Source organism: Typopeltis vanoorti, chromosome 8 (assembly GCF_054136105.1).
Source record: "Typopeltis vanoorti isolate ZY-2024b chromosome 8, IOZ_Tvanoo_1.0, whole genome shotgun sequence".
In the NCBI taxonomy this organism is placed as follows: domain Eukaryota; kingdom Metazoa; phylum Arthropoda; class Arachnida; order Uropygi; family Thelyphonidae; genus Typopeltis; species Typopeltis vanoorti.
In genome coordinates, this window is record NC_143556.1 from 100,703,124 (window position 1) to 100,731,025 (window position 27,902).

Genomic DNA, 27,902 nt, shown 5'->3' on the forward strand with positions numbered 1-27,902 from the left:
TGTCATAAGAATGGAACTGAAATCTTTTTTTTAAATGAAGAGAGCAATGTCCCATCATTCTTCAAACTGTGATATGAAGATGGACATGAAATGGAATATAATAAAACAAAAGAAACAAGATTAAAGATAGGTATTATTTCTGGGAAAATTCCCATGTTACTCCTCTAAAATAAACTATTATTTTAATGGCTAATATAGCCTACTTTTGTTTAGGAGTATCCCCTTTTTTATATTACAATGTCATTGGCTCTTTACTCAAATCTTAGGGCATTACAGAAGTGTTATAAAACTAATATATGAAGAATAACATAGGAAGAAAATTCAGACATACCTTTTTTTGGATGTTGTTTGCTGTTTATCCCCACTTTCCCCAAAACCCATTCCTTTAACAGATTAACAGCAGATGAATGTGCTGGGATAAGGAGACAGCAATAACATCCAAATCAGGTATGTCTGAATTTTCTCCCTATATTAGTTTTATAACACTTCAGTAATGCCCTAAGATTTTAGTAAAGAGCCAATGACATTGTAATATAAAAAGGGGCACTCCTAAACGAAAGTAGGCTATATTAGCCATTAAAATAATAAGATTAAAGATTTAAAGATAGAAACAAAATTAAATCTTGCTTCTACTTTTATTATGTATGCTATTTTTAATCAGTGTAGAAGTAGCACTGGGTTCCATATAACTAACTTCACGTTGATAACTCTTAGCAAAGTTGATGCACGTTAGCTAAATGATTTCTTCTACATCTACTTGCTGGTATATCATCCACATTCGGTAGGGTTATTCTGTCAATCATTCTTTCATTTACTGCAGCATAATGACAATTATTTTAGCTTGTCCTTTACATGCAGTGTCAGTTTCTTCTCATACTCAGCCTTAGCTTTCTATACAATATTTGTAAGTCTTCTGACTTGTGACTTATTATTTTCATAACAGACATCACCTTATGAGCAAGGTATTTGTTCCATAATCTTTTACTTGACAATCTCTAGCTTAATAGCATAGCTTAACAATATTCCATTTTACTCTCATTCTATTTATTCTCAAACTTCTTGGACACACTCTGATATTGCATCATATAAGTATTTTATTTTTAATGCTTCCCATGCAGCAACTGATACCATGGGACCAAACCAGCATTATCCTCAGCTGGTCATACATGCTTTTGTAGTTCATGATGTAACCTTTACTGAATGAAACATCCATATATTTAGCCACTGTATAGGTCACTAAAGCATGATTACTGACACCAACAAGAGGCTAAACAGTTACGTCTATAAATGAAAACCCCACTGAATAATCAGGTCTAACACTTTTTTTGACCCTGAGTTTCTTCTATCACTCACACACACACACACACACACTGCTTGAGAAAGTCATCTCACAACAGTTCAATAAATTCAGCTGCATTCTAAGGAATTTAATTTGGAAACATAGAGAATGGGAGAATGAATATCAGGAAGTTGCTGAGGAGAGTAAAAGATAAGTGTGGTAAGAAAGGTAGTTTATATAGCTCCCAAGAATGACACTGATGAGTTGAGATGGTGATCAAAGATCATGCATGATACGTTAGGAGAAATGTAAGCAGAAAGTAGTGCAATTTGTGAATATGTACAAGAAGTTTGAGGGATGAATGAAACACTGTAAGAGTAACAGACTGCCTTTAAACGGTTTTGGTGCACGTCATCTGGAGAAAGTGTTGCTGAAAGGAATATTAATGACCATGGAGAATAGATCTGAGCAAGTGATGCAGAAGAGTAAGATAGGAAAGATTAAAGGAATGAGGAAGTGAGTAGCATAAGTAAGAATAATAAGAGAACATGAGTGTAAGACAGACAGGGAAATGGTGGGGGAAGTAAAAGCAGACTAGGAGACGGTGTGTGAGAAGGATGGATGTTGGAAGTGGAAGGTGAATGAGAGTGATAAACAAAAAAAAAAAAAAAAAAGAGTTAGGATGACAAGTGATGTGGGCTTAAGCATTTGTGTCTGACTTGATCATAGCAGTAGGGGAGGAGGAAAGAATGATTGTGAGTAAGCAACTTAAGTATATAAGTATAAATTACAGAAACAATATAATGATCTTTAGATGAAAATTGTTGATAGGTGGCTAGTAATAATGCAAACTAAATAATACAAATAATTATTATATAGTACAAATTTAATTATATGGTATTATCACATCCCATACATCTTGAAAAATATTCATGATGAATAGCAAATAACTTACTTGTTCTTTTATAGGTTTTAACTCTAGCATACAATTCAGCTTCTTCTGGACATCAGATATGTTTTTTTCTTTGCTCTTCACTTGATCTGGAATTGCTTTGAGTTTTATTTTTAACTGGAATGAAGAAGAAGTATAATATGTTGATTTATTGTAGAGCTATCATATATATTGTCAGCATCAGGCAAATTATTATTACGTGTCACCTCCAAGGGGTACAGAGACTCATTGTGGGAGGGCACACTACTCCACTACAATTCAACAATTTCCCTTCCTCCAACCATACGACACTACTACTACCATCAACAAAACAATCTACTGCACACTACCAACAGTATATTTTGTCTATAAATTGTGTGTTCTCTTGACCAATTTGCTTGTATGCAGATTAAAAAACCTGAATTTCTGGATGAAAAAAACTCCTACCTCCATATGAGACCAGCTAACTCACCTTTTGTCAAAAGACCAGATAAAAGTTCCTCACACCACTGACAGGAATCTAACCCAGGTCTTTCCGACCAGAGGACTTTGTCTATACTGACTGAGCTAAGGAGGCTTGATCTATAGGTTAGACATAACATAAAATGCTTGAAAAATAATTTCATCATGAAGGCTGTCTTTTAACCATATATATGACTGAAATAAAGATATAATTACAGTAAATGTTCACAAGAGTGAAACTGTTTTGTTTCTTGACATTCAGCTTACATGGTTTGCATTATTCACTGCAATAATTCTAGTTTAACCACAATAATAACTGTGAAATAAAAATTGTTTTTAATTATTCTACTAATTTCTTATGAACTAAAGCAAATTTTGTTAGAATAAAGATATTTTTAATTTTAAAACATATAAAGAAACAGAATGATTTTTAATACATAAACTAACACTAATAGAACTGTCATTAAATGGACAATGCATATTGTGCTGAGATGTAATGCACATGCTTCATTACTAATCTGTGCAATGTAATGTCAACCATAACCTAGTTGTATATCTTTAGTCTTATGTAGGCTGAGCAGAGACTGATTTTTTCATATTGTTGGATATTGTGTCATCTCAAGAGTATCTTTAAACTTGTGAATACATCTGTTAAATTCAACATACAGCATTCTTAGCAGTTCCCAAATTATTGATGATTTTCTTTAGCAGTATGAAAAGCCAGGCCTAATTTATGAGCTCTATTTTTCTCTATATTTGAACATGCTATTTCATGTGAATTTCTCCTTTGTATCCCATTTGTGTGATGTACCAAATGCCATAGGCAGAGAATATTTTATAAACACCTACCCTCTTAAATGACAAATGAGGTTGTTTGGGTGACCTAAGCATCATGAAGATTTCTGTCATAGGTATGAAAGCAACTTTGAGGTATAGTACCTGAAATGTCCACCTCAGCTGTTTTATCAGGGACATATTAAGATAACTTTCATGGATTATACATGTAACAAAAATTATGTAGAAATTTATAAAAAAAATTCCAATTATGTAGAAATTTATAAAAAAAATTCCAATTTCATCCTATGTTACATGGACATCATGAAGGAGACAGACTGTTAATTACCTTCAAAACATGAATCAAAATAAAGAGTCATAAACATGCTAAATTATCTCATGTCTCAATCACAGCTGAAGTATATGATATTACTATTAAGAGTTCAAAGGAACACTTGTAGAAAGCTGCATAGATAAAAATAATTATTAATTAAAAAACTTATGAACAATTAAATAGTGATAACCTTCCAAAACTTGGATATTGGCATGCAGTCTGATTGGTTCAGGATTGAATGATTTCATAGCATTTCACATTTCAAGGAAAAGACAACCAAATTTAAACTTGCTGGAATGAAGAAGTTTTGTTTGGTTCTAAAGAACTTTGTGACTAGTGTCAATAGCGCAAGAAGCAAGGCCCAACTTGTCAAATTCCAAACATGCAATATAGTCGATGTTCTCCAATTCTAATCAAGGCAGTCTGTTCAAAATGGGAATGTTAGGAAGGAAGACAGTTTCTGAGCCGGTTTCAAGGTGTGAAGAATCCTTGCTATTCGTTCTGAGGTTACTTTAAGGTAGGATATGAAATTCTTTTGCCATTCAGATTGTAGGCTGGTCTAAGGATGATAATTATCAATATTTTTGAATTGTAGCTTAGTTGTATCCATCACATATCAGATGGCTTTTAATTTTATTCAGTTCATCTAACAAAAGGGAATCAGAAGATCAGATTGTATGAGCTCTATATACACATAGATCTCATATGATCATAATACTTCTTGATAATACATTTTCTGTGAATGATGGTGGGAGGGCAAGTGATTGTATCTGCCAGCAAAGGTTGACTTCTGATAAATTGAAAATTCAACATGACCTGTGGGATAATGAATGATTAAGGTATCTAAAAAGGATAGTTGGTTATTGGATTCATGTTTAATGTGAACTTGTTATGGAAGTACAAGGAGTTTATTTTCTCTAGGAACTGAAGTAATTCTGGCTAAGTGTGGAACCAGACTGCAAATATATCTTCCTATTCATCAAGATATCTCTTCACTGCCAGTGCATTGCCTTGCTTCCTGATCTTCCTTTTATACCTTGTAGAATTACCAGATAGTGGTTCCCACTATCTGGTAATTCTACAAGACTGGTTGAGTGGACTCTGGAATTAACTACAAACAAATACCTGATCACAAATCCAACTATCAAACTGCTGCCAGGATTCAATCTACCTCAACACCTCTGGAGTCAGCTAAACAGATTTAAGACTGGACAAGGCCACTGTGCTCGCTTATTACATCTGTGATACTGTGCAGACTATGCATCATATCATTAATGACTGCCCCATATACACCTTTCCTAGAGGCCTCAGGAACTTGCATTTAATCCCAGACAGTAACATCAACTGGTTAACTGAACTGTCAGTCTGATATAGCTTTGCTCAATAATTTCTTGTATTTTCCCTCCATATGCAAAACAATATAGAATCCTGAATGACAAATTGAGAAGGGAAGCAGAAAGAAGTAGAGAAAATTGGCATAAAAAACAATGTGAAGAAATAGAAAATTATGAGAGAGTGGAAAGGTATAATCTTTTGTATGAAAAAGCAAGAAACATAAATCACAAGAGAAATGGAATTCGAGCTAGAGGCATAGAAAATAAGAATGGAGAAATCATAACTGAAGAAGATAAAATCCTAATGAGATGGAAGGAATACATTGAAGATCTACATGACAAAGAAAATAGACGAAATGAGTTGCCATTAGAAGATATATGAAGATGATTGAGGCCCAGAGATTTTGAAGACAGAAGTAGAAATGGCCATTAAAGAACTAAAATGTGGAAAGGCAGGAGGAATAGATGAAATACCTGCAGAATTCCTGAAACAACTTCAGAAGAAAGGAACTGAAGAAATAACCAAAATAATAAATTTAATTTATAACAAGGGAGAATTACCAAAAGATTATATGACCTTAATATTTATACCTATACCAAAGAAAAGTAATGCAGTGAACTGCAAGGATTTTAGAACAATAAGTCCCATTTCACATGCATCAAATATACTTATGAGAATCTTAACATGAAGAATTGCATCTAAGGTGGAAGAATTTCTTGGAGAAGATCAGTTTGGTTTCAGGAAGGATAAGGATATATATATATATATATATATATATATATTCACATATTCACATTTATATATACTGACTATAACCGAGACTAGAATAACAATTAAATTTATTCAAAACGCAACATGTTTCATCGGATTGTCCGACTTCTTCAGGTGTGGAAACATAGAAAGCAAGTAAACATTATAAGAAATATCGTATCACTATAAAACAACTATTATAAAATCAGTTAGCTTTGAACTGTAGCTACAGTCCATGTTGAAGTTCTATTGTTAAGTAGCTGCATGCGTCCGATTTCACGCATGTGCTAATATCGGATAGCAGAGCTGAAAGAGTCCGGTAGATTATAGCGGAGGTTATTATTTATGTGATGAGGATCCATAACAATTTCCTTAGACTCGACTATGCGTCGCTCCACCTCATCATGGCATATATGAAGGTTTGAGGTTGTTGTCCAGTTTATCTCATGTTGACGGCCTTCATCATTTATGTTTACTGAAAACAGTACATGGCTTGACAGAGCACTTGCTCTAGTTCTTTTGTAGGCAATGTCTCTCTGATGTTCTTCTAGACGAAGGAGGATGGATTTTTCAGTTTGGCCATAGTATTACTTCCCGCAGTCACACGTGATTTTGTACACTCCTGGGAATGGTAGGTGGTTATGAGCTTGTTTGTATTTGCTTAAAATCGATCTTAGGTTAGGAAGAGTAGAGAAACAGGTTTTTATGTTGAACTTTATATGTGTGTGTGTGTGTGTGTGTGTGTGTGTGTAGAGATGTGATTGGACTGTTAAGAATAGTAAGTGAAAGAAGTCTGGAAGTGAATAAAAAAATTAATATCTGTTATATAGATTTTGAAAAAGCTTTTGACTTTGTAAAATGGGATAAGATGGGATATAATGGAAAATATTGGTATATATTGGAAAGACAGAAGGCTAATTATTTCACTACATATGGGACAAACTGCCATGGTGAGAGTTATAATGGTACAACAGAACCAGGTATCATTGGACGAGGAGTAGGACAAGGCTGTTCTCTGTCACCAATTTTGTTTAATGTGTATTCCGAAGCAATGTTAAAAGAAGCAGTGGAGAATTCGGAAGAAGGAATAAAAATTGGAGGTAGACAGATATTTGCAATAACATATGCAGATGACAAGGATTTATTATCAAATACTGAAACAGGACTACAACATCTGTTGAACAGATTACCGGAATCCTATATCAATTATGGAATGAAAATTAACATAAGAAAAACAAAGGTAATGAAAATAGCAAGAAAAGAGGCAAATATGGATATCAGAACATATGGGGAAAAATTGAATCAAGTAAAGACATTTAAATATCTAGAAAGTGTGATAAGCAGTGATGGAAGATGTAAAAGTGACATAAAAGCAAGAATGGAGATGGGAAGAGATGCCTTTAATAGAAAATGGAATTTATTCAGAAGTAAAATGGATAGAAACCTAAAGAAAAGACTAATAAAATGTTATGTGTGGAGTGTTATCTTCTATGCAGTTGAGACTTGGACATTGAAGAAAGAAGAAATTAATATTTTGGAAAGCTTTGAGATGTGGATTTGGAGAGGGATGTAAAAAATCAAATGGACAGATAAAATAATTAATGAAGAGGTCTTAAAAAGAGCAGAAGAAGAAAGAAGTCTGTTAAGGAGGATAAAAAGAAGAAAAGGAAACTGGATCAGACATATTCAGGGAATGGAATCATCAGAGATGCCATCAAAGGAAAACTAGATGGAAAATGGAAAAAGATCCAGAGGAAGAGTAATGAAACCAATGCTAGATGACATACTGAATGGAGATAGGTACACAACCTTGAAAGAGAAGGCTCAGAACAGAAGAGAGTGGAAGGAAAGTTTTTGCTACTAAGAGAAGAGCCTTCTCAATTGCAGAATACTCAAGAAGAGAAGATGCTAAATGAATAAAATCAACAAAACATAACCATATATGATGCTGAGGAAATAGTGTCAAAGAGTTCTTTTTCTAGATGCTCCATAAAGTAATCAGCTAAGGCTGATGAGATATGACTGCCCATTGCTGTTCTTTCTATTTGTTTGATCAACCGATTTGCAAGTAAGGTATATGCCATGCAAAATAGATTGCATTGATGGTGAATTTAAATAGGTTAACAATGTTCTCTGGGAAATCAGATTGTAAAAATTGAAGTCTCTTGTAGTGGTATGTTAGTGAATAGGGAGACTACATCAAAAGAAACCATAATATTATTAGACAGATGTAGATCTTTTATTTTCTGTTTAAACTCAAGACTGTTTTGCAAGGTAGTAAGTAGGAGAACCAATATGGACCACTATTGGCCAATAGTAGGTTGCCATCCTTATGTATTTTAGGAAAACCATAGAGATGAGGCAGGCAAGCATGATGAATTCATAACCTCTCAACAGTAGTGGTATCCCACGATTGTACATTGTCTAATAATTTATTTATTCATTTTTTTAATGATACTTGTGACATAATGATTAGAAATATATATATATGTTTACACAAGAATAATGTTTAATTTGCCAAATATTTCGGTCTGAATATTACAGACCATCTTCAGTGGCTACATAGGAATAGGTTTAAAAAACAAGGTGGAATATGAACAATTGATCATTTACAAATAGAACGAGCCGCGTGATGTCATATCGCTTAGTATTAGAAGCGTAAACAGTTTCAAAGTCATAATTAAAGATATTAATTCAGAAATTCATATAATAATCTTAAATAACATTAGACTAATATAGGAAATTTACAAAAAAAAAAAAAAATCAATGTGTTATCCTGATTAAACTTTCCCAAAATTTTTGATATAGATATAGTCATTACGATTCAAGTTAGGATGTTGAAGTAAGGCCTCCACACTTTCTTTAAATAAACGTTCAAATTTTTAGCGACATCTGTGTAGGAGGAGAGTCTTGGACCAAAGGATGTTGTGGCTTGTTTCTAATCCATGCTGAGCTAATCCAGATTTCTCAGGTTTGTTGTGTTGAATTGATGCTCTTGAATTCTTTTTTCTATAGAACGTCCAGTTTGTCCAAAGTAGGAAAGATTACAATTACAAGGAACTTGATACACACTAGGTAGAGACAAGGTTGAGTGTTTATCTTTAGATGAAGGAAAATGGGTGGATAATTTGTTAATAGGTGTATAAGTGGCTGTTAAATCATATTTCTTCAGAATTCTTGAAATTGGTTCTGAAATCCGGAAATGTAAGGAATTGGAACTCGACATATTGAATCTTTGCTGTTCTGTGTTGGATTGTAAGCATCGAAAAGATGTTGTGTACTCTTTTCGGAGAAGTCATTTAGTTTCATGTGATGTTTGATAGCCGAAAGTTCTTTTTGTAATAAATGAGAACTTGAAGAGTTAGTTTTGGCTCGTTGGATTAAACATTTTATGATTCCTGTTTTTTTGACAAGGATGATGAGCAGATTCTTTGAGAATATAACGACCTGTGAAAGTTGGTTTTCTGTAAACTGTTGTTGTAAGAATACCTGAAGGTGAACGGATGAGAAGGACATCTAAAAATGATAACATGTCTTTTTCAATCTCCATGGTAAACTTTATCCCAGGTTTTATGGTCTACCTAAAATACACAAGACAGATATTCCTCTTCGCCCTATAGTGGATTGTATCGATTCTCCTACTTATCGCATAGCCAAATATCTATCTAAATTATTGAAATCACACATTCGCAACTGACGCTCTTTTTTGAAAAACTCTTCTGATTTCTTAGATAAATTGAAAAACATCACTTTACAACCTACAGATCTTATGGTTATCTTTGATATAGAATCTTATATATGAATGTACCTCTCAAAGAGACTTTAGAATTACTTACTGACATCTTCCCACAAGCTATTATAAAGTTAATGATATAATCACGTAATCACAAGAAAGATATTTATTTAACATAAATATCTTTCTTGACATAAAGATTTATGTCGCAAGTATCCTTAAAACAACATATTATAAAGTTATTTGATTTCGTAATGCACTCTGGATATTTCTTATATCAAAACAAATTTTACAACCAAGTGGAAGGAACAGCCATGGGAAGTCCACTCTCTCCTGCTCTGGCCAACTTTTATTTAGAACATCTAGAAGAAGAAGTCCTGTTCTCATCTATATTCCCTCAACCACCCTTTTGCGTTAGATATATAGACGACATCTTTGCTGTATGGCCTCACAACAAAGACTCCTTACCTTCCTTTTTAAGCAGTATCAATTCCTTACAGCCACGTAAAAAGTTTACCATGGAGATTGAAAAAGATAACAAGTTATCATTTTTAGACGTCCTTCTCATCCGTTCACCTTCAGGTATTCTTACAACAACAGTTTACAGAAAACCAACTTTCACAGGTCGTTATATTCTCAAAGAATCTGCTCATCATCCTTGTCAAAAAACAGGAATTATAAAATGTTTAATCCGACGAGCCAAAACTAACTCTTCAACTTCTCATTTATTACAGAAAGAACTTTTGACTATCAAACATCACATGAAACTAAATGACTTCTCCGAAAAGAGTACACAACATCTTTTCGATTCTTACAATCCAACAGAACAGCAAAGATTCAATACGTCGAGTTCCAATTCCTTACATTTCCAGGATTTCAGAACCAATTTCAAGAATTCTGAAGAAATATGATTTAACAGTTACTTATACACCTATTAACAAATTATCCACCCATTTTCCTTCATCTAAAGATAAACGCTCAACATTGTCTCTATCTGGTGTGTATCAAGTTCCTTGTAATTGTAATCTTTCCTACTTTGGACAAACTGGACGTTCTATAGGAAAAAAGAATTCAAGAGCATCAATTCAACACAACAAACCTAAGAAATCTGGATTAGCTCAGCATGGATTAGAAACAAGCCACAGCATCCTTTGGTCCAAGATTCTCCTCATACACAGATGTCGCTACAAATTTGAACGTTTATTTAAAGAAAGCGTGGAGGCCTTACTTCAATGTCCTAACTTGAATCGTAATGACTGTATATCAAAAATTTGGGAAAGTTTAATCAGAGTAAATTTCCTATATTAATCTAATGTTATTTAAGATTATTATATGAATTTCTGAATTAATATCTGTAATTATGACTTTAAAAATGTTTATTCTTCTAATACTAAGCGATATGACATCACACGGCTCATTCTATGTGTGAATGATCAATTGTTCATATTCCACCTTGTTTTTTAAAACTATTCCTATGTAGCCACTGAAGATGGTCTGTAATATTCAGACCGAAATATTTGGCAAATTAAACATTATTCTTGTGTAAACATGTATATATTTCTAATTTATTTATTGATTGATTTGACTTTTTTTGTTGGATAGCTGCTGATAACATGGTAGGTTGACCTATCTCTTAATAAGACATTAATTTTATGATTATACTTGGTGGTATTTATGACAACAGTGTATTATCTTTGTCAGCTTTTGTGATCATAATATCGGTGTTGTGGTGTAGGGAGCAAAGAACTTGTACTTCTGAGAAGAGTATATTTTAAAGGAGATGGTTTTGCTTTGTATAAAATTTGGGCAATCTCAAAACATAATTTATTTACTGATACCTTTTTCCACATTTACCATTATTTGTAAGTAAGGTATATGTCAAGGAGATAAGGCAAAATCCAGACTTTTAGTTCATTAGTTCAAATGATGAACATTTAGTTCATCATTTGTTAGTGATCAAGTGGTTAAATTTATAACCCAGCTGTTAAAGTTGAACTCGGTTACTGGTTGAATATCATGGCTGTCTCTTCCTTCTAGTATTTCAAACTTATGAATTAATCTACATATATAAATGAAATGTGTTTGTCTGGCCAAGGATAGTGAAATACAAGAAATTAACTCGAAATGGTCTTGATGAGAATATTTTTTAAAGTACTTTCAAGTTCCAGAAGTTGAGTATTATATAAATAGAAATGTTTCTTCATTTCACGTATTTGATTTACTAATAATGCCTTGCTTTCTTTCTGATAACGCTCAAGGAACACAAGTCTATTATGCAGATATCCAACAAATCTGGCCTTGCTTCTCATGCTATTGATTAGGCATAGAGTTCTTTGAAATTCTATCAACCAAAAAAAAATATATGAACTTCGAGAAAAACAGGACTTAAAAGAGACTAAACATAATCTCTGTAAGGAATTGTAAGCTGGCCAAAACTTGAGGAAGAATTAAAAATGTGGGTATTAGACAAATTGGAAAACAGCCAAAATTGCAAATACAATTCTGAGGATAATTGTGATGAAGAAATAAACATTGACATGTAAGGATATAGAAGTCATTCTGCCTCTCTACAGGGCTTTGATGTGGCCACACGTGGACTACTATGCACAGATTTGGCCTCCTGGGTTCAGAAGGGATAAAGCAACTGGTGAAAAGGTGCAAAGAAGAGTTACAAAGATCATATAGGGATAATGGGATATAGATTAATATGAAAGACAGAGTATGTGGGCCACAGATGCTGGCAGACAGAAGAAAGAGGATGGTGATATGATCAACATCATAATGGATGTTATAGGACTGATGAAATTTTTTGTTATATGGAAAGTGGGCAAGGAAGCATCCACGAAAGTTAAGAGATAGATTTTTCTCACAGAGCAGAGAGTGAATGGAACAATTTGCCTGTTGAACTGGTGAGTACATTTAACGTAAATGAATTTAAGAGATAGTATGACGGTAGGGACGAGCAAGTTATGGCCTCCCTCAATGAGTCCTTGACTTCCTAGAAGTCTCAGATGATAATAATAATACTTTAAAAACAAGCCAGTGAAATCAAAACACAGCAGTCTGAAGTATGCAGGTTTTTACCACCTTTGATGTAATTGCAATGTGCAATATTATGGACAAATAAAAAAATCCATAGAATAGTATATACAGGAGAATGTCAGAGAAATCACATGCAGGTCATTTGGTGGCTCAGTTGGAAAACAGAGATACCTTGGCTAATGAGATAATTCATTCCGGAATCACATTTGTTAGCTGAAACGTGATTTCCCATAGGTTTCTATAGAAAATCGTTTAATTCGTTCTGGATGCTGCCTACTATTTAAAGATAAGCTTTATAAAATAGTAAAAAGCACACTATAAAAGGGAAAAAACTCACCAAAGGTTGAGATGAACAGCTACCCAATTAGATGAAGGAAAATGCAAAGTAGAATGAAAAAACTGACAATCTTTACACTATTATATACACTTTATTAAACTGAAAATAAGTACACAACGTTTTTACTATTCTTCTTCCAAATTTTCAAAGTTTATTCAACGTAAGTCTCCTCTTCTTCAGTAGCTGGACTCTGTCTCTTTGCTAAAGGAGAAGTCAAAAATCTGTCCAAAGTTGACTGAACTTCTCTTTTTTTCAGAATGTTTTTAAAGTGATTCAGACACTTGTCTTCAACCAAGGCACAAAGTCTGTTCATTTCAGCTTTGTTGGGATGCCACTTAGTAGCCAAAGACAAACTCTTCCCAGTAGTGCAACATTTTTTTAATGTCACCTGTCGACATTCTTCCCTTTTTTATTGCTGTCCTCCTCCTCTGATGACATTTCTTTGTCACACACACATACAGATGGAAAAGATAAGCTCCAGGAATGGCCCACCATTCATGTTTGCTGCTTTATATTAGCGCGTGCATCCACTAAAACATTCGTTAGCCAAGTCCGAAAAAAAAACAGCGAAAAAATCTTCGTTAGCCGAAAAATTCGTTAACAGGGTCGCTCATTAGCCGAGGCATCGCTGCATTAAATTATGATAATAAAGAGGTACATAATAAAGTGGGATGCCTTTTGAGATCATGATGCAAAAGATCCTAGAATCCACTGGAACAATATTCAAACCTAGCTACTTGAATGTACACTTCAGTCACAATCAGACTTATTCAACTATGAAAAAAGCTATCACAAAAAAGACTTCATATAAACTCAACAATGCCAACAAGTCTAGAAGAGTTTTAGAAACAGTACTTTCTTAGAGCAACGACAGTTTTGAATTCTAATGTTTTTCTATGTTTATCTTTCTCTGAACATCATTGTCTTCTTTGTTTATCTGCATCAGGTGAAGTCTTCAAGGATAGGATAAAACTAATTGTGGTATTAAAATATAAAAAGAATAGTTTGTTAGTTATATAAATTAATGTATCTCAACAAATGCCACAAAAATAAAACAAAGTGTAAATTACTTAATTTTTCATACCTATTTAATTTCGAACCTATTTATTGCTATCAACTGGAGACTGAGGAATTGGTTTCCTCACCAGAGAATTCCAATAACTAATTCAAATAGTTCATTAGAAACAGCATTCAACCAAGAAGTTCCACTGAGTTTCATTCAAGTGCTACAAAAAAAGCTTTGCAATCATTGTCTCCATCTTTAATACTAGTTTCTTCAGTAGAAAATATTCATTCTTCACTCACAGAGGTTCAGCATGACCTTCCTCAGAGTACCTTTGCAAATATCCTTAAGCACCTCCATAGTGCAATTGGAAGAATGATGGTATGTTGCACTCTTTGAGTGAAAAAGGCCAAGTTCAATTCTTGTCGTGACCAGAGGAATCTTTACATGAGCTTTTTCAACTGAAGGTGAGTCCGCTGATCTCAAAGATTAGCTAACTCACAATTTACACTCACAATTTACAGACAGAAAATACTGTTGGTATTTTCTGTGGTAGATGGTAGTTGTGTATAGTAAGAAAATTAAATAGTAGGGGAAGACAGTGAGTGTGTGTAGTAGAGTGCCCTCCTGTGATGCTTCCTTGGACTCCTTGGTATCACGTAATAATAATAATAATAATCTGTAAATGATATTTGTAGTTCATAGACAAGAGCTCTTAGGTTCAATATTTCTACACTACTTCTTCCTCATAGAAATTCCATAATAAATTATGGAATTTCTCTAAGCAAGCAATACTCAAACCAGTTTTAGCAGATGAGTCAGTGATAGCTGGTCCAAGACATGAGTCATTTATTTCTCACCAGTTTTGAAGTTCACTGTTACTGAATAAAGAAATACAGGGTGTTTCAAAAGGAGGTATACAACTTTCAATGAGAACAGAAAGTAAATACGATGGTGGTCTGAAACGTTCTCGGCCTTGACCATAGATAGCAACACTATCGGCAAGAGATTTTTTTTTCTAAGTTGGTACAGCTATCATAAGCATCCATGTGAAATTACAAGTCATTCTATCAAGTAGAATGTTTTATACAGCTGTCTGAAGCAAAAGTGGTCTGTATCCCTTGAAATGGATAAAATTGAGTATCATGCGGTTATAAAATTTCTTTGTAAAAGAAGGTTTAATGGCAAGAGAAATAAAATTCAAAGTTCATAAAAGTTTATTGGCACTCTTCTCCTTCATTTTCGACAATTAAGAAATAGGCTACCGAGTTTAAACGTGGCTGAACCAGCCTTGAAGATGATCCATGTGAAAGAAGTCCAAAAAGTATAACAACACAAGAAATCATTGATCAAGTGCATGATATGGTATTGTATGACTGCTGAGTCAAAGTGCATGAAATTGCTGAGACCATAGACATTTCAAAAGAACGTGTAGGATATATTTTGCATGAAGAATTGCATATGAAAAAGCTTTGCACAAGATAGGTGGCACGCTTGCTTACAACAGATCAAAAACGCACTCAAATGAAAATCTCTGAATAGTGCTTGGAGCATTTTAACAAGAATAAAATTGATTTTGTGCATCGATTTATTACTATGGATGAGACTTGGATTTATCATTACACACCAGAATCCAAACAGCAGTCAAAACAGTGAACAGAAGCCAGTTGTTCAGTGCCAAAGAAGACAAAGTCGGTCTCATCAGCAGGAAAAGTCATGACATCAGTGTTTTGGGATGCTGAAGGCGTTTTGTTTATTAATTATCTTGAAAAGGGTAAACAATAATCAGGGAATATTATTCTGATCTTTTAACCAGACAAGACAAAAAATTTGAGGGAAAAGACCCGGTTTGCAGAAGAAAAAAATCATCTTTCACCTGCCCACAAAAGTGTTTTGGCAATGGGAAAATTAAGGGATCTGCACTATGAATTGTTGGACATCCACCCTATTCCCCAGATTTGACTCCCTCTGACTTCTATGTCTTCCGAAAACTAAAACTCTTCCTCGCTGGTCAGCGTTTTTCTTTGAATCAAGAGGTGATTGCAGCTGTAGAGGGGTATTTTGCAGATCTTACTGAGAACAACTGTAGGGACAGAATAATGACGCTGGAGCATCGCTGGAATAAATGTATTAGTCTTAAGGGAGAATATGTTGAAAAATAAAAATAATTTTGAAATTATAAATTAGTTTTTTCACTGTTAAGCCGAGAACTTTTCAGAGATGAATAATTTTTATTATCATGCAAATGTAGCGTAAAAGTTGAAGTTTCAATGAAGACAATTAAAGTTCGATATGACTGCCTCCAGTAATTGTGCAGACTTCCTGTCTGTAATCAATTTCCTGCCACACGTGGCAGAGCATATCTGCCGTAAATTCAGCAATGGCGGCAGTAATTCTGGAACACAGCTCATCCAAATTGGCTGGTAATGGTGATACAAACACTTGATCTATCGCAAAGCTCCACAAGAAAATATCTAATGGTGTAAGGTTAGGGAAACGTGGTGGCCTTGCTACATGCCCCTCTACAAATCCATCTGTCTGGAAAATGGGCATCGAAATATGACCTTACGTCTCTCAGGTAATGAGGAGGTGATCCGTCTTTCTGGAAATGTAACATCTGTCGTGGTCATTGTCATCTAATTTTGGTATTAGTTACTTTTGTAGCATGTCCAGATACACACCACCAGTAACGGCAGACTCTGGAAAAAAAGATGGGTCCATATACTTTCCTCTTGCTTACGACACAAAAAATGTTAGCCTTTGGGGTACCACAAACATGTTCTATGATGGTGATTCTCGTAGATAGGCTAATACGTTGGTTATGCATTATTAAAACACTTAAGGAATTGAACAACGTAATTAAGAATACAAATTAAATTATACTTTAATTAATATTTCTGATATTTCGGCAACATCACATTGCCATCTTCCTTTAGAAGATGGCAACTCAACCTTTAGAAGATGTGTTTAGGCACTACAACACAGTAACTGAGCATGAAGAGATGAAGCTATTGTTCTCCTAAAAGTCCCAATGGTGCCCTCTGCAGGCTAAGTAGGTGTTCTTGGCCGTTGGGCTGATGGTCTGCTGATGTAAGTCTCCCAAATTTGGGGCATTCGCATACAATCAAATTTGTTGAGGTTTGGAGAGGTTCTTAGGGCTGAAGCCGATTCCATAAATAGTCTTTCAAATTTGTATTTGCTACGGTGTATTACTGTAGCTTTCTTCCACCGTATTCTGTGGCGTGTATCCAGAGCATGGTCTGCAAGACCAGAATGGCTGTACTTATGAAAACGGATGTAGTCCTTGTGTTCAGAAATTTTTAGTAGATGGATTTTTATAGATAGAATCTTTAGAAGATGGCAACGTGATGTTGCCGAAATATCAGAAATATTAATTAAAGTATAATTTAATTTGTATTCTTAACTATGTTGTTCAATTCCTTAAGTGTTTTAATAATTCTATGATGGTGTGTGGATTTTTGCTTCCTCAAATTCTGCAGTTGCAAGTGTTTACTTGCCCACTTACATGAAAAGTGCACTCATTACTGAAAATTATCATATCCAAAAAAGTCCTCATTTTGTTCTATCCTACTGATCATTTCTGTACAGAAATCCCAGCATATCTTCTTATCATCCTTCTTCAAATGTTGCACGAGGGTAAATTTGTAGGGCCTTAAATATAGACGGCGTCGTAAAACATGCCACACAGTTGTATGTGGAATTCCAATTTGACAAGATGCCAATCTGGTTGGCTTTCCAGGGTTTCTCTAGAAAATTTCCCGAACTTCTTCCAGAACAGCAGCATTGGAAGCATGCAGCCTTCACGTTGGCTTCACATTGACTAAGCCCGTTTCCACAAAATTCTTGTGCCACATGTAGATCACGCACCTACTAGAAGGTTCTTTGCTGTACTGTGTGCAGAAATTGCTCTGAACCTGTGTTGCAGACTTCATATTCTCAAAAACCAAAACACAGAGTGCTCACTCTACACCATCGAAAGTTGCTATTTTCAAATGGTGTGACATATTGCACCATCTAGTGTTGCCATTTGGTAATAAAGTTACATGACTAAAGATTGATGTGTTTCACTGCATTATGGCACTCACTCAGCTTTTATACATCTTCTGAATTATTCTCTGTTCTCCTGCAAAGTTATATATAACCTTTTGAAACATCCTTTAGTGTCCATTTTCAACTATTCAGAGCATGAAACTACTCTGAGTTATGAAGAATTATCATATTCTGTGCATTTAGTATCATCAAAATTATTTCTTCTTGGATTGTAGTAAACATATAAACTTTTGGAATTCAAACAAAAATCTCTTAATTGCTTTTCTGTTCTGTTCCCTCTCTTTCTCTCATATTATCTTGCATATCTTCTTTATTCTTGAAGTGCTATGGAAATGTGCAAAAATTTGTATATTTTTGCCATCATGTTTTAGTATCTTTTGTTACCTATTCAGTATAATGTATTCCCTATGATCTCATGGTAGTGTTATGACTGACATTTTATTTTACATAGTGAGAATCCTCAACAGTGAAAAGCAATAGCGATTCAATATTTCTTTTTGCTGCTGAGGCTTCTCCCTATGTAAAATAAAACATCAGTTATAACACTACCATCAGATCACAGATCAAATAACATCAGAGCAGATGCCCAAATGCCATCGCTCCTTCTGGTTCCTTACCAAGCCCATTCAGAGCAACTTCTGCCTGCCCAGGTTTCCACTCCTCTCACATCCCAATGGTACTGTAGTTACCTCACCTAAGAACATGGCCAACATACTAGCATCACCGTTCTCTTCCAATTTATGTACTTGTGACCAGAGCAAAGTTCCCTCCATTCCACGAAAAACAGCCCCTTTATATCTCCCATAGTCTTCCGACAAAAAGAAATCCAAAGTATCCTTAATAACTTGAACACAAATATGCCAATTGGTCCAGATGGTATCCCACCTATTGTGTTAAAAAATTGTGCTCCTGAACTAACACCCATCCTGTATTGCTTTTCAATCTATTCTATTCAAATGGCATCTACCCTACAACATGGAAATAGGTCCACATTCAGCCTATCCCAAAGAAAGGTGATAAAAGTCAACCAACAAACTACTGTCCAATTGCTTTTACTTCTGTTCTCTCAAAAATTATGGAGAAGGTCATCAACAACCAACTCCTGAACCATCTAGAGACATACCAATTAATCAGTGACCAGCAGTATGGATTCTGCCACTCGTGATCTATAGCTGATCTGTAGAAGAGGTACAAGGCAGAACTAAGTTTTCTTGCTTCTACCACCCACCTATGGACTCAAGGCATGGAGAAATTTGGAGAAACTCACATGGCTGTCCTCTACATTTCAAAGGCATTTGATCAGATTTGACACAGGGGCCTACTCACCAAACTACTATCCTGTGGTCTGCATTCCACACTTTGCAACTGGATTGCCAACTTTCTCATTGGTCACTCACTCTGTGTCATGGTGAATGGTTTCCTCTCCTCAGATTTCCCCACCAATGCAGGATTATCCCAGGGTTCTGGTCATTCACCCGCTCTCTTCCTCTTGTATATAAATGACCTGCTCTCATAGACTTCCGATCCTATCCATAGCTTTGCTGATGACAGTACACTTCATTCCTCCTTTTTATTCAACAAACCTTGTAGTGCTCAAATATTAGAATCCTCTGGACCGTGACAAGTGACCTGAACTCAGATTTCCTAGCTATATCCCAGTGGGGCAAGGACAACCTTGTAAACTTCAATGCCACCAAAACTCAGTTCTGTCTGATCTCTCGCAAGAAAGAGCTTACACCCCCTCCCACCTTCAGTAATACTAAAATATCGAAACACAATCAGATTTCTCTTCTTGGACTAACTTCCAACCTTTACTGGCACAACTACATTTCAATTATAGCTTCTGCAGCCACCAAAAAACTTGATGTACTTTTTTGCACAAGACACTACTTCACACCTTCACGGCTGCTAACTGTATACAGAGCCCAAATCCACCAGGCCATGGAATACTGCTCCCATATATGGGGTGGTGCACCAGAATCCTCTCTAAGATTGCTTAATTCTATCCAGAAGAGTCAATCCAGATAATTAATGACCCCTCTCTCACATACCCACTTCAATCCCTCTGTAATGGATGTTCAGTTTCTGCCTTGTGCCTCTTCTACAGACGCTTTCATGGACAGTGCTATGCTGAATTGGTCACTATTATTCCTCCACTCCCTTCAAAATCACTAAAATAAGAGCCACTACTAATCAACACTATTTTACAGTCCATCTTGAAACTCACTGAACCAATTTCAGTGCCTCCTCTTTCATTCCACCTACTTCTGTCCTTCGGAACAGCCTCCCCCACTCTGCCTTCCCAGATTACAACTCTCAGTGGTTCAAGCAAAATGTGAACAGATTCCTACTTTCTTCTATTCCTCTTTCCAAAACACAGTACTAATGTGTTATAGGTTTGGTGGCCTTTTGTATGTGGATCAGATGTTAAAAACTTATGGAATGTCTTGAATTGCTTTAATAGAAAAAACAAACAATTTCTTCTATGCCATTAATAAGAAAATGCTGAAAAAAATTCAACAAAACAAAACCTTTAGGTAATAGAAAGGTTATTTTTGACCACAAGAACTATAGGAGAGAATGACTACTATTTGGCTTTTTTTTTCGGTCAAATATATTTATTTTAAACTAAATTATACCAACTAGTTTCGACAACTGTGGCTGTTGGCTTCATCAGGGGTTATAATTATATAAATGTAAGAACACTTAAATGCTAAAAAACTGTTTGCACTGAAACCATAAATGGACCAAATACAATTGCATTTTTATAAAAGCAAAAGAACTTCACATTTTTATAAAAGCAAAAGTACATCACACGTATAGCACATGTATGATCTACAAGTTATTATGTAGGAACGTTCTGATTGGCAGCAAAATTTAATTCTGGCATGTTGAAAGATCTAATGAGGGTCTTCCAAATCTTGGGCAGAATTAATCCTTGGTTTCTATTTAGGTTTTCTTCTGGACGGAGAACTGTTGTGGCTTCTTTTATCATTCAGGAGCAGAAATCCTCCTCCAAGTAGGACATGGAGCTTTTATCCCATTCTATAACATGGTTAGTCCTAGCAAAACGAAAGGCTAACCTCGATTTGTCTTCTCTATTATTACTGATGTCTCCTATGTGTTCCTTTTTTCTGATTTCAAAACTTCTTGAAGTCTGGCCAATATAGTTTAAGTTGCACGAGCAGGATATGTTGTAAACTCCGGCATATTTGAAAAAAGGATGACTATCTTTTGGAGATTTTAAGAATTGGCGAATGGTCTGTGAAGATTTAAAAGCTACTCGAATACCTTCACAGACCATTCGCCAATTCTTAAGATCTCCAAAACATAGTCATTATTTTTCAAATATGCTGGAGTTTACAACATACCCTGCTCGTGCGGTTTAAACTATATTGGCCAGACTTTCAAGAAGTTTTTTTCTGATTTCAAGAAATTTTGAAATCAGAAAAAAGGAACACATAGGAGACATCAATAATAATAGAGAAGACAAATTGGGATTAGCCTTTCATTTTGCTAGGACTAACCATGTTATAGAATGGGATAAAAGTTCCATGCCCTACTTACAGGAGGATTTCTGCTCCCGAATGATAAAAGAAGCCACAACAGTTCTCCGTTCAGAAGAAAACCCAAATAGAAACCAAGGATTAATTCTGCCCGAGATCTAGAAGACCCTCATTAGATCTTTCAACATGCCAGAATTAAATTTTGCTGCCAACTACATAATGACTAGTAGATCATACACGTTCTTTTGCTTTTATAAAAATGCAATTGTATTTCATCCATTTATGGTTTCGGTGCAAACAATTTTTTAGCATTTAAGTGTTCTTACATTTATATAATTTTAACCCTGATGAAGCCAACAGCCACAGCTGCTGAAACTAGTTGGTATAACTTAGTTTAAAATAAATATATTTGACCGAAAAAAACCGAAATAGTAGTCATTCTCTCCTATAAAACCTTTAGGTTCTCAGCATATAATCTATATTTCTGCATTATTAATTCCATTTGGCTGTGAAACAATGTCAGATGGTCATGGCAATGGCAAAAGACATGGCGACAACTCAGAAAACAAATCGAAAAACATTTAGGTTATAATCAATATAATAACATATTGCAGGATAATAAATACTTATTTCTCAACTTTCCAAGTTTCAGTATTCACTATTAATAGTCAAAATCTGAATATTCAATCACTCAGTAAGATATAACCTATTTACTGCTTTCCACTGTAAATCTATTTTAGGTTGCCATGCTGTGATTAATTGGTTACCTGTGGTACAGTTGAGTGCTCTATAAGATAAAATAATGCATGTACGAGGTGGTATCAAAAAGTTTCGAAACTAGGTTTGTAACACGCCAACAGATGTCAGCACAAGGCTGCACACACAGTCACAGGGAGCACCTACCCTCATAAGTCAGTGTACCAAAAGACATCGTCCTGTGTACATCAGGAGATGTGCAACTGATGCTATTCTGACCAGTGCGTTACCACATCTGCAATTTCATGGACAGCAAGTTAGAACAAAGAGCAAAATCAAATTCATGTTTGAAAAAACGTGAAATTCGAGGATCATTACCAGTGACAAAACTTTGGTGTATGGGTACAACCCTGAGACGAAGCAACAGTCTTCACAGTGGAAGAGCCCATTATCCCCACGACCGAAAAAGGTGAGGCAGGTCCGCAGCTCGACCAAGTGCATGCTCATCGTCTTTTTTGACATTCGCAGCATTGTGCATCAAGAATTCGTCCTCAGGGGCCAGACTGCTAATAGCGAGTTCTACTGCAAGGTTTTAAGGCATCTGAGGAAGGACATTCGACAAAAGCGACCAGATCTGTGGTGCACGAAAAACTAGATGCTCCACGATGACAATGCACCCTGTCACCGAGCACTCTTCACACATGAGTTTCTCGCCGGAAACAACATGATCTCACTTCCGCACCCACCCTACTCACCAGATTTGGCTCCTGCAGACTTTGCCCTCTTCCTGAAGATGAAGATCCAGCTCAAAGGTCACCGTTTTGACACCACTGTGGAGATCCAGTGCAAATTGCAGAAGGTGCTTGACATGCTTCGAAAAGAAGACTTCCAGGACACATTCCAGAAGTAGCAGGAACGCTGGGAGTGCTGTATTGATATGTAAGGGGACTATTTTGAAAGTGATAGTGTGTAAACGTAGATAAATAAAGTAATTTCTCGTAAACAGAGCTAGTCGAGAAACTTTTTGATACCACCTCATATATCCTAACCTCCCATCAGTTCAATTTTGTCATACTGACAAAATCAGCGAAAATTAACAAAACAAGTATTTGTAAGTACCAGCATTCTTCAGTATATGCAATAAGTAAGGTGAACATACAAAAAAGTTTATTCGCCCCCAAATCATTGGAATAAGTGAAACATGGTTGAATGAAGATGATATCGTAACGTGAATAGAAATGGAAGGGTAAAGTATATTTTTCGCGATGATAGAAAGGGGAAGAAGGCGGGGGGGGGTGCTGCTGATTATAGCAGAGGAATTAAGTCCACATAAGGTAGATATGAAAGGGAAAATAATGGCAATGGTTTTGAGCAGTGTGGTGTAATGTGGAGGTTGAGAGGAAGACGTATTTAGTTGGATGGTGCTATAGGCCTGGGATTGTGGAAGGTGGTGATGAAGAAATGTATAAACAACTTGGATTAGTGAACAAAGGAAGGGTAATTATTATGGCTGATTTTAATTATGGTGGTATAGATTGGAATGAAGAGATAGCACCTGGAAATAAGGAAAATGAATTTCTCGAGTTCTTGAGAGATAACTATCTCAGGCAGCACGTAAAGAAGAACTTGTGTGGTTCAAAAGTTCTAGATCTCATCATTTCATCAGAGGATGTAATTGTTAAAGGGGTGGTTATGCATTTTCCTCCAGTTTGTGAAAGTGATTATGAAGTAATCGCCTGTGTTGTGGCTAGTCATGCAGACTTTTGTGAGGAAAGGATATATGTGGAATTATAAGGTTGGTGATTATGACAAGATGAGGAGACTGCTTGGAGCTATAACAAGGAACAAGGAGTTGAGTGGTAAGGAAACAAATGTTGCATGGGAACTGACAAAGAAATACATGACAGCATCAATGTATGACTGTATTCCAAAGGCCAAAAGGTTGAATAAGGTAGGTATAAAATGGATGGATGTGGAGCTGGAGCTTAAACATGAAATCTGGAAAAAGAAGGTACTTTGGAGGAAGTACAAGATGAATAATGATGATAACAATCAGTCACATGAAGAGTATAAATAAAGAACAAGCAAGGAGAGTAACTCAGTTAGTAAAGAAAATGAAAGTAGAGTATGAGCAGAAATTAGCAAATCAAGCAAAGAAAAACCCCAGAGTTTTTTTTTAGATATGTGGCAGGAAGAAGGAATAACAAACATGGTAAATGAAGTTAAAGGATGAAAGTGGTAAAATGGTAACTGCTGCAAAAGACATTGTTGAGGTATTCAGTGATCAATTTATAAAGGTATTTCATCCTGATCAAGGTGGAATCATGAGGAACTTAGCGTAGAAGACATAGGAGAGGCTGGCTTAATTGTGAGTGAGCAAGAGGTTTTTGAGGAAATAAATAAACTTGATATTAATAAAGCAATAGGATTTGATGACATATCACCATGCGTCTTAAGGGAATGTTCCAGGGAATTGGCAGTAGCACTGGCATACCTGTTTAATAAGTCTTACAACAGCACAAGTTCCAAGGAAGTGGAAGGAGGGTAAAATTGTTTCATTGCATAAAGGTGGTGATAAGGCTGTAGCTTCAAATGATAGGCCAGTTTTATATCTGGAGTTGTGATGAAGGTCCTGGAGAAATTGGTGAGAAGTAGGATATAGAAATGAGTTGATACCAGCAGTATTCTCTATGGTCATCAGCATGAGTTTGTTAAGAGGAGATCATGTTTCACTAACTTACTTATGTACTATAACAAAGTGACCAATACCTTGAACAGGAGAGATGCATATACAGTGGTGTACTTGGATTTTGTAAAGGCTTTTGATAGACTGCCACACAATAAGCTCTTAAATAAATTAAAACAGATGGGATTGGATAACAGACTTCTGAGTGGGATAAGTGACTGGCTGTCAGATAGGTATCAAAAAGTTGTATATGGGGGTGCAGTATCCCGAAAGAGAAAGGTCATCAGTAGTGTGCCATAGGGGTCAGTTTTGGGGCCATTGTTGTTCAATTTGTATGTTAATGATATTGGGTTGAGTTTAACTAGTGATATCGAGATGTTTGCAGATGATGCAAAAATGGGGAGAGCAATGCACAGTCCGGCTGATGTTAATGCCTTATAAGAGGACTTGAATAGATTGCATGAATGGGCAGGTAAGTGGAACTGCAGTTCAATGTTGCCAAGTGTAAGGTTTTCAGATTTGGTAAGCAAAGTATACACTTGGTGGGGAAACTGTAACAGAAGTAGAGGAGATGAGAGATCTAGGAGTGATGGTGGACAAGGACCTGAAATTCAGGGGCTACATTGCACAAGTTGTGAAGACATCACATCAGATAATGGCAATAATGCAGAGGACCCTAACATGCAGAAATAGAGAGGTCATGATTCCATTGTATAAGGCCTTGATCAAGCCTCATATGGATTATTGTGCTCAGATTTGGTCACTGGGTTTTCATGGTGATGAGGATATGTTGGAAAGGGTCCAGAGAAGATTCACAAAGGTAGTCAGCGGTCTTTGGAATGTGGAGTACGAGGACAGATTGAGAGAATGTCAGTTGTAGAGCCTCAGGAATAGGAGGAAGAGGGGGGGGGGGGGGTTGTTATCAGTTCGAATGTAAGAAATTTTTCATAGAATGGGAGAGGGGAGTAGAACAAGGGGCCATCACTGGAAACTGTGCATAAGAAGGGTGTGAACAGAGGAGGAGGGGTAGGTTCTTTGCATGGAGGGTGGTTGGTGAGTGGAATGCATTGCCTGAGTGTGTTGTGGGTGTAGACACATGACTCCATGGAGATCAAATGTTAATAATAATAACAAAGCTGATGATTAAACTGAAACTTCTCTTCTGATTTAAAATTTTTTTTTTTTTATTTGTGAACTAAAAGTGTTAGAATCCATACTTGGTGGTCACCAAAAATTTATGAACTTCCAATACTGAAGAAATTATATGTCGATAACTTTCTATAGTTTTTCTGAGAACAGAAGTTAAGTTTGGTGTTGCATAGGGCAAAATCAAAAATATATCTCTGAGCACTATAGAGAAGACTTCTTCAATTCCCATTTGTGCAAGACTATGTGAGATGTGAGGATCTACTACATCAATCTGATTCTGATGGGAATGAAAGCTTTCATTTATCTTAACTATTGGCAACTGTATTATCAATTGCAATGCTGTTGTTAACTATACTAACTTTTTAAAATATATGCTATCTGCTCTCTGAATACAATGAATTATCTCAAAAGAATTTTAATAACATAGAATATCTTTCAAAAGGTTATTTATAAAAATTAAAATGAGAACATTTAAGTATAAAATCATGCAATTTAGCAATCATTTGATAAATATTTTCCTTCTTCAGACTAGTAGCTTAGTGAAGCTAACAACTAAGTTAACTTTAAAAACTACCCACTATGCTGTTTTTTTTTTGTTTTTTTTTAGTTCATGTTTATTATAATTAAGCTTTGGGAAAATAACTTTAAAAAATGAATAAACAAATAGCAAAAACATGCCATTGATGAAGGGAAAAAAAAAGAAGGAAGTAAATGAATGCACTACAGCTTTTGTTTAAGAATACTGAGTGGGTGTCTGTTATGTACAAAGCCAGATGCCACATTACCAACAGGTAAACTTTGCAAGTTCTGTTTTTCACTTCTACAATTACTCGCAGATAGTAATGACTGCTACTGATTGAGAAGTGTATGTTACTTTGGATTAAAAAATTAGAAACAATTTATCTACACATTATAAAAATCATCATGCAAAAAATTACATTTTTATGGAAGAATGAGCTGCACTGGTAATAAACAGAAATGTTCCAAATGTTTAATCAGTTACTTACCTCTTTTATTAGATTTTGTCCATCTCTTTCATCCTGAAATCTTTGGGAACATAATGGACAGCATGGTCTATTATTCTGAAGTGTTTCAATATAATCATTGTAAATATACTGACTACCAACAAGAGTTCCCATCTCACTATGAAATAAATATAGTACCTTTAATTTTGCAGTCAAGTCAAAACAATAAAGTCAAAACTTTTCCAATAAAGTCAAAACACAATTTAGTTATGAAGACTAAGTATTTTTATGTAAAAGAGGAATTGTCAAACTATACCTGAGGACATGTGGCTAGCAACTAGCTATTAGATGTTCAGAATTTAAAAATAAATAAATAAATAAAAATAACATAAACGAGACATATTCAAGCTTCAATAAAGTTGCAAGAGATTTAAGAGCAGTGTTAAAGATTGAAGGTGAGTAACATGTGAGTGAGTGAGTGGCTAGTTAGCATGGAATTTAATTATACAAGGACAGTATATATCATACAGACCAATACCAAAGTTATAGCAGTGCACAAAGGCTAAAAAAAAAAAAAAATAATAATAATAATAATAAAATAATAAACAACCAATTAAGTGAGTAATTTATGTACATGAAAACATTTGAAAAACTGAACAATGATCCATATACATATAAAAATTTGTCAAAGTGTATATTGACTCTGCCAGATCAGAACAAACTGTATTCTCTCAAGTGAAGGCCTGGAACTCCACCAGAAGATGATATATGATAAGGTGAGTGTTGCAATGTTCACAAATAGATGGCTCATCAATCCTCAGTAGATATAATACGTAACATGAAGATGAC

At 35.3% G+C, this 27,902-nt stretch overlaps 1 protein-coding gene across 5 annotated transcripts in view; it reads right to left on the reverse strand.

Annotated features, from left to right (window-relative positions):
- The window catches only part of rad50 (DNA repair protein rad50), a 664,851-nt gene that overhangs the window by 295,685 nt on the left and 341,264 nt on the right, over positions 1–27,902 (reverse strand). For all 5 annotated transcript variants that reach the window (XR_016548684.1, XR_016548685.1, XM_090396855.1 and 2 more), the window contains exons 22-23: positions 27,096–27,231; positions 2,235–2,348 (exon numbers count right to left, since the gene is read on the reverse strand). Coding sequence is in view for 3 of the 5 variants with exons in the window: in XM_090396855.1 (XP_090252981.1) it covers positions 2,235–2,348; positions 27,096–27,231 (250 nt within the window). In the remaining 2 variants the exon portion in view is untranslated. The remainder of the gene's footprint in view (positions 1–2,234; positions 2,349–27,095; positions 27,232–27,902) is intronic.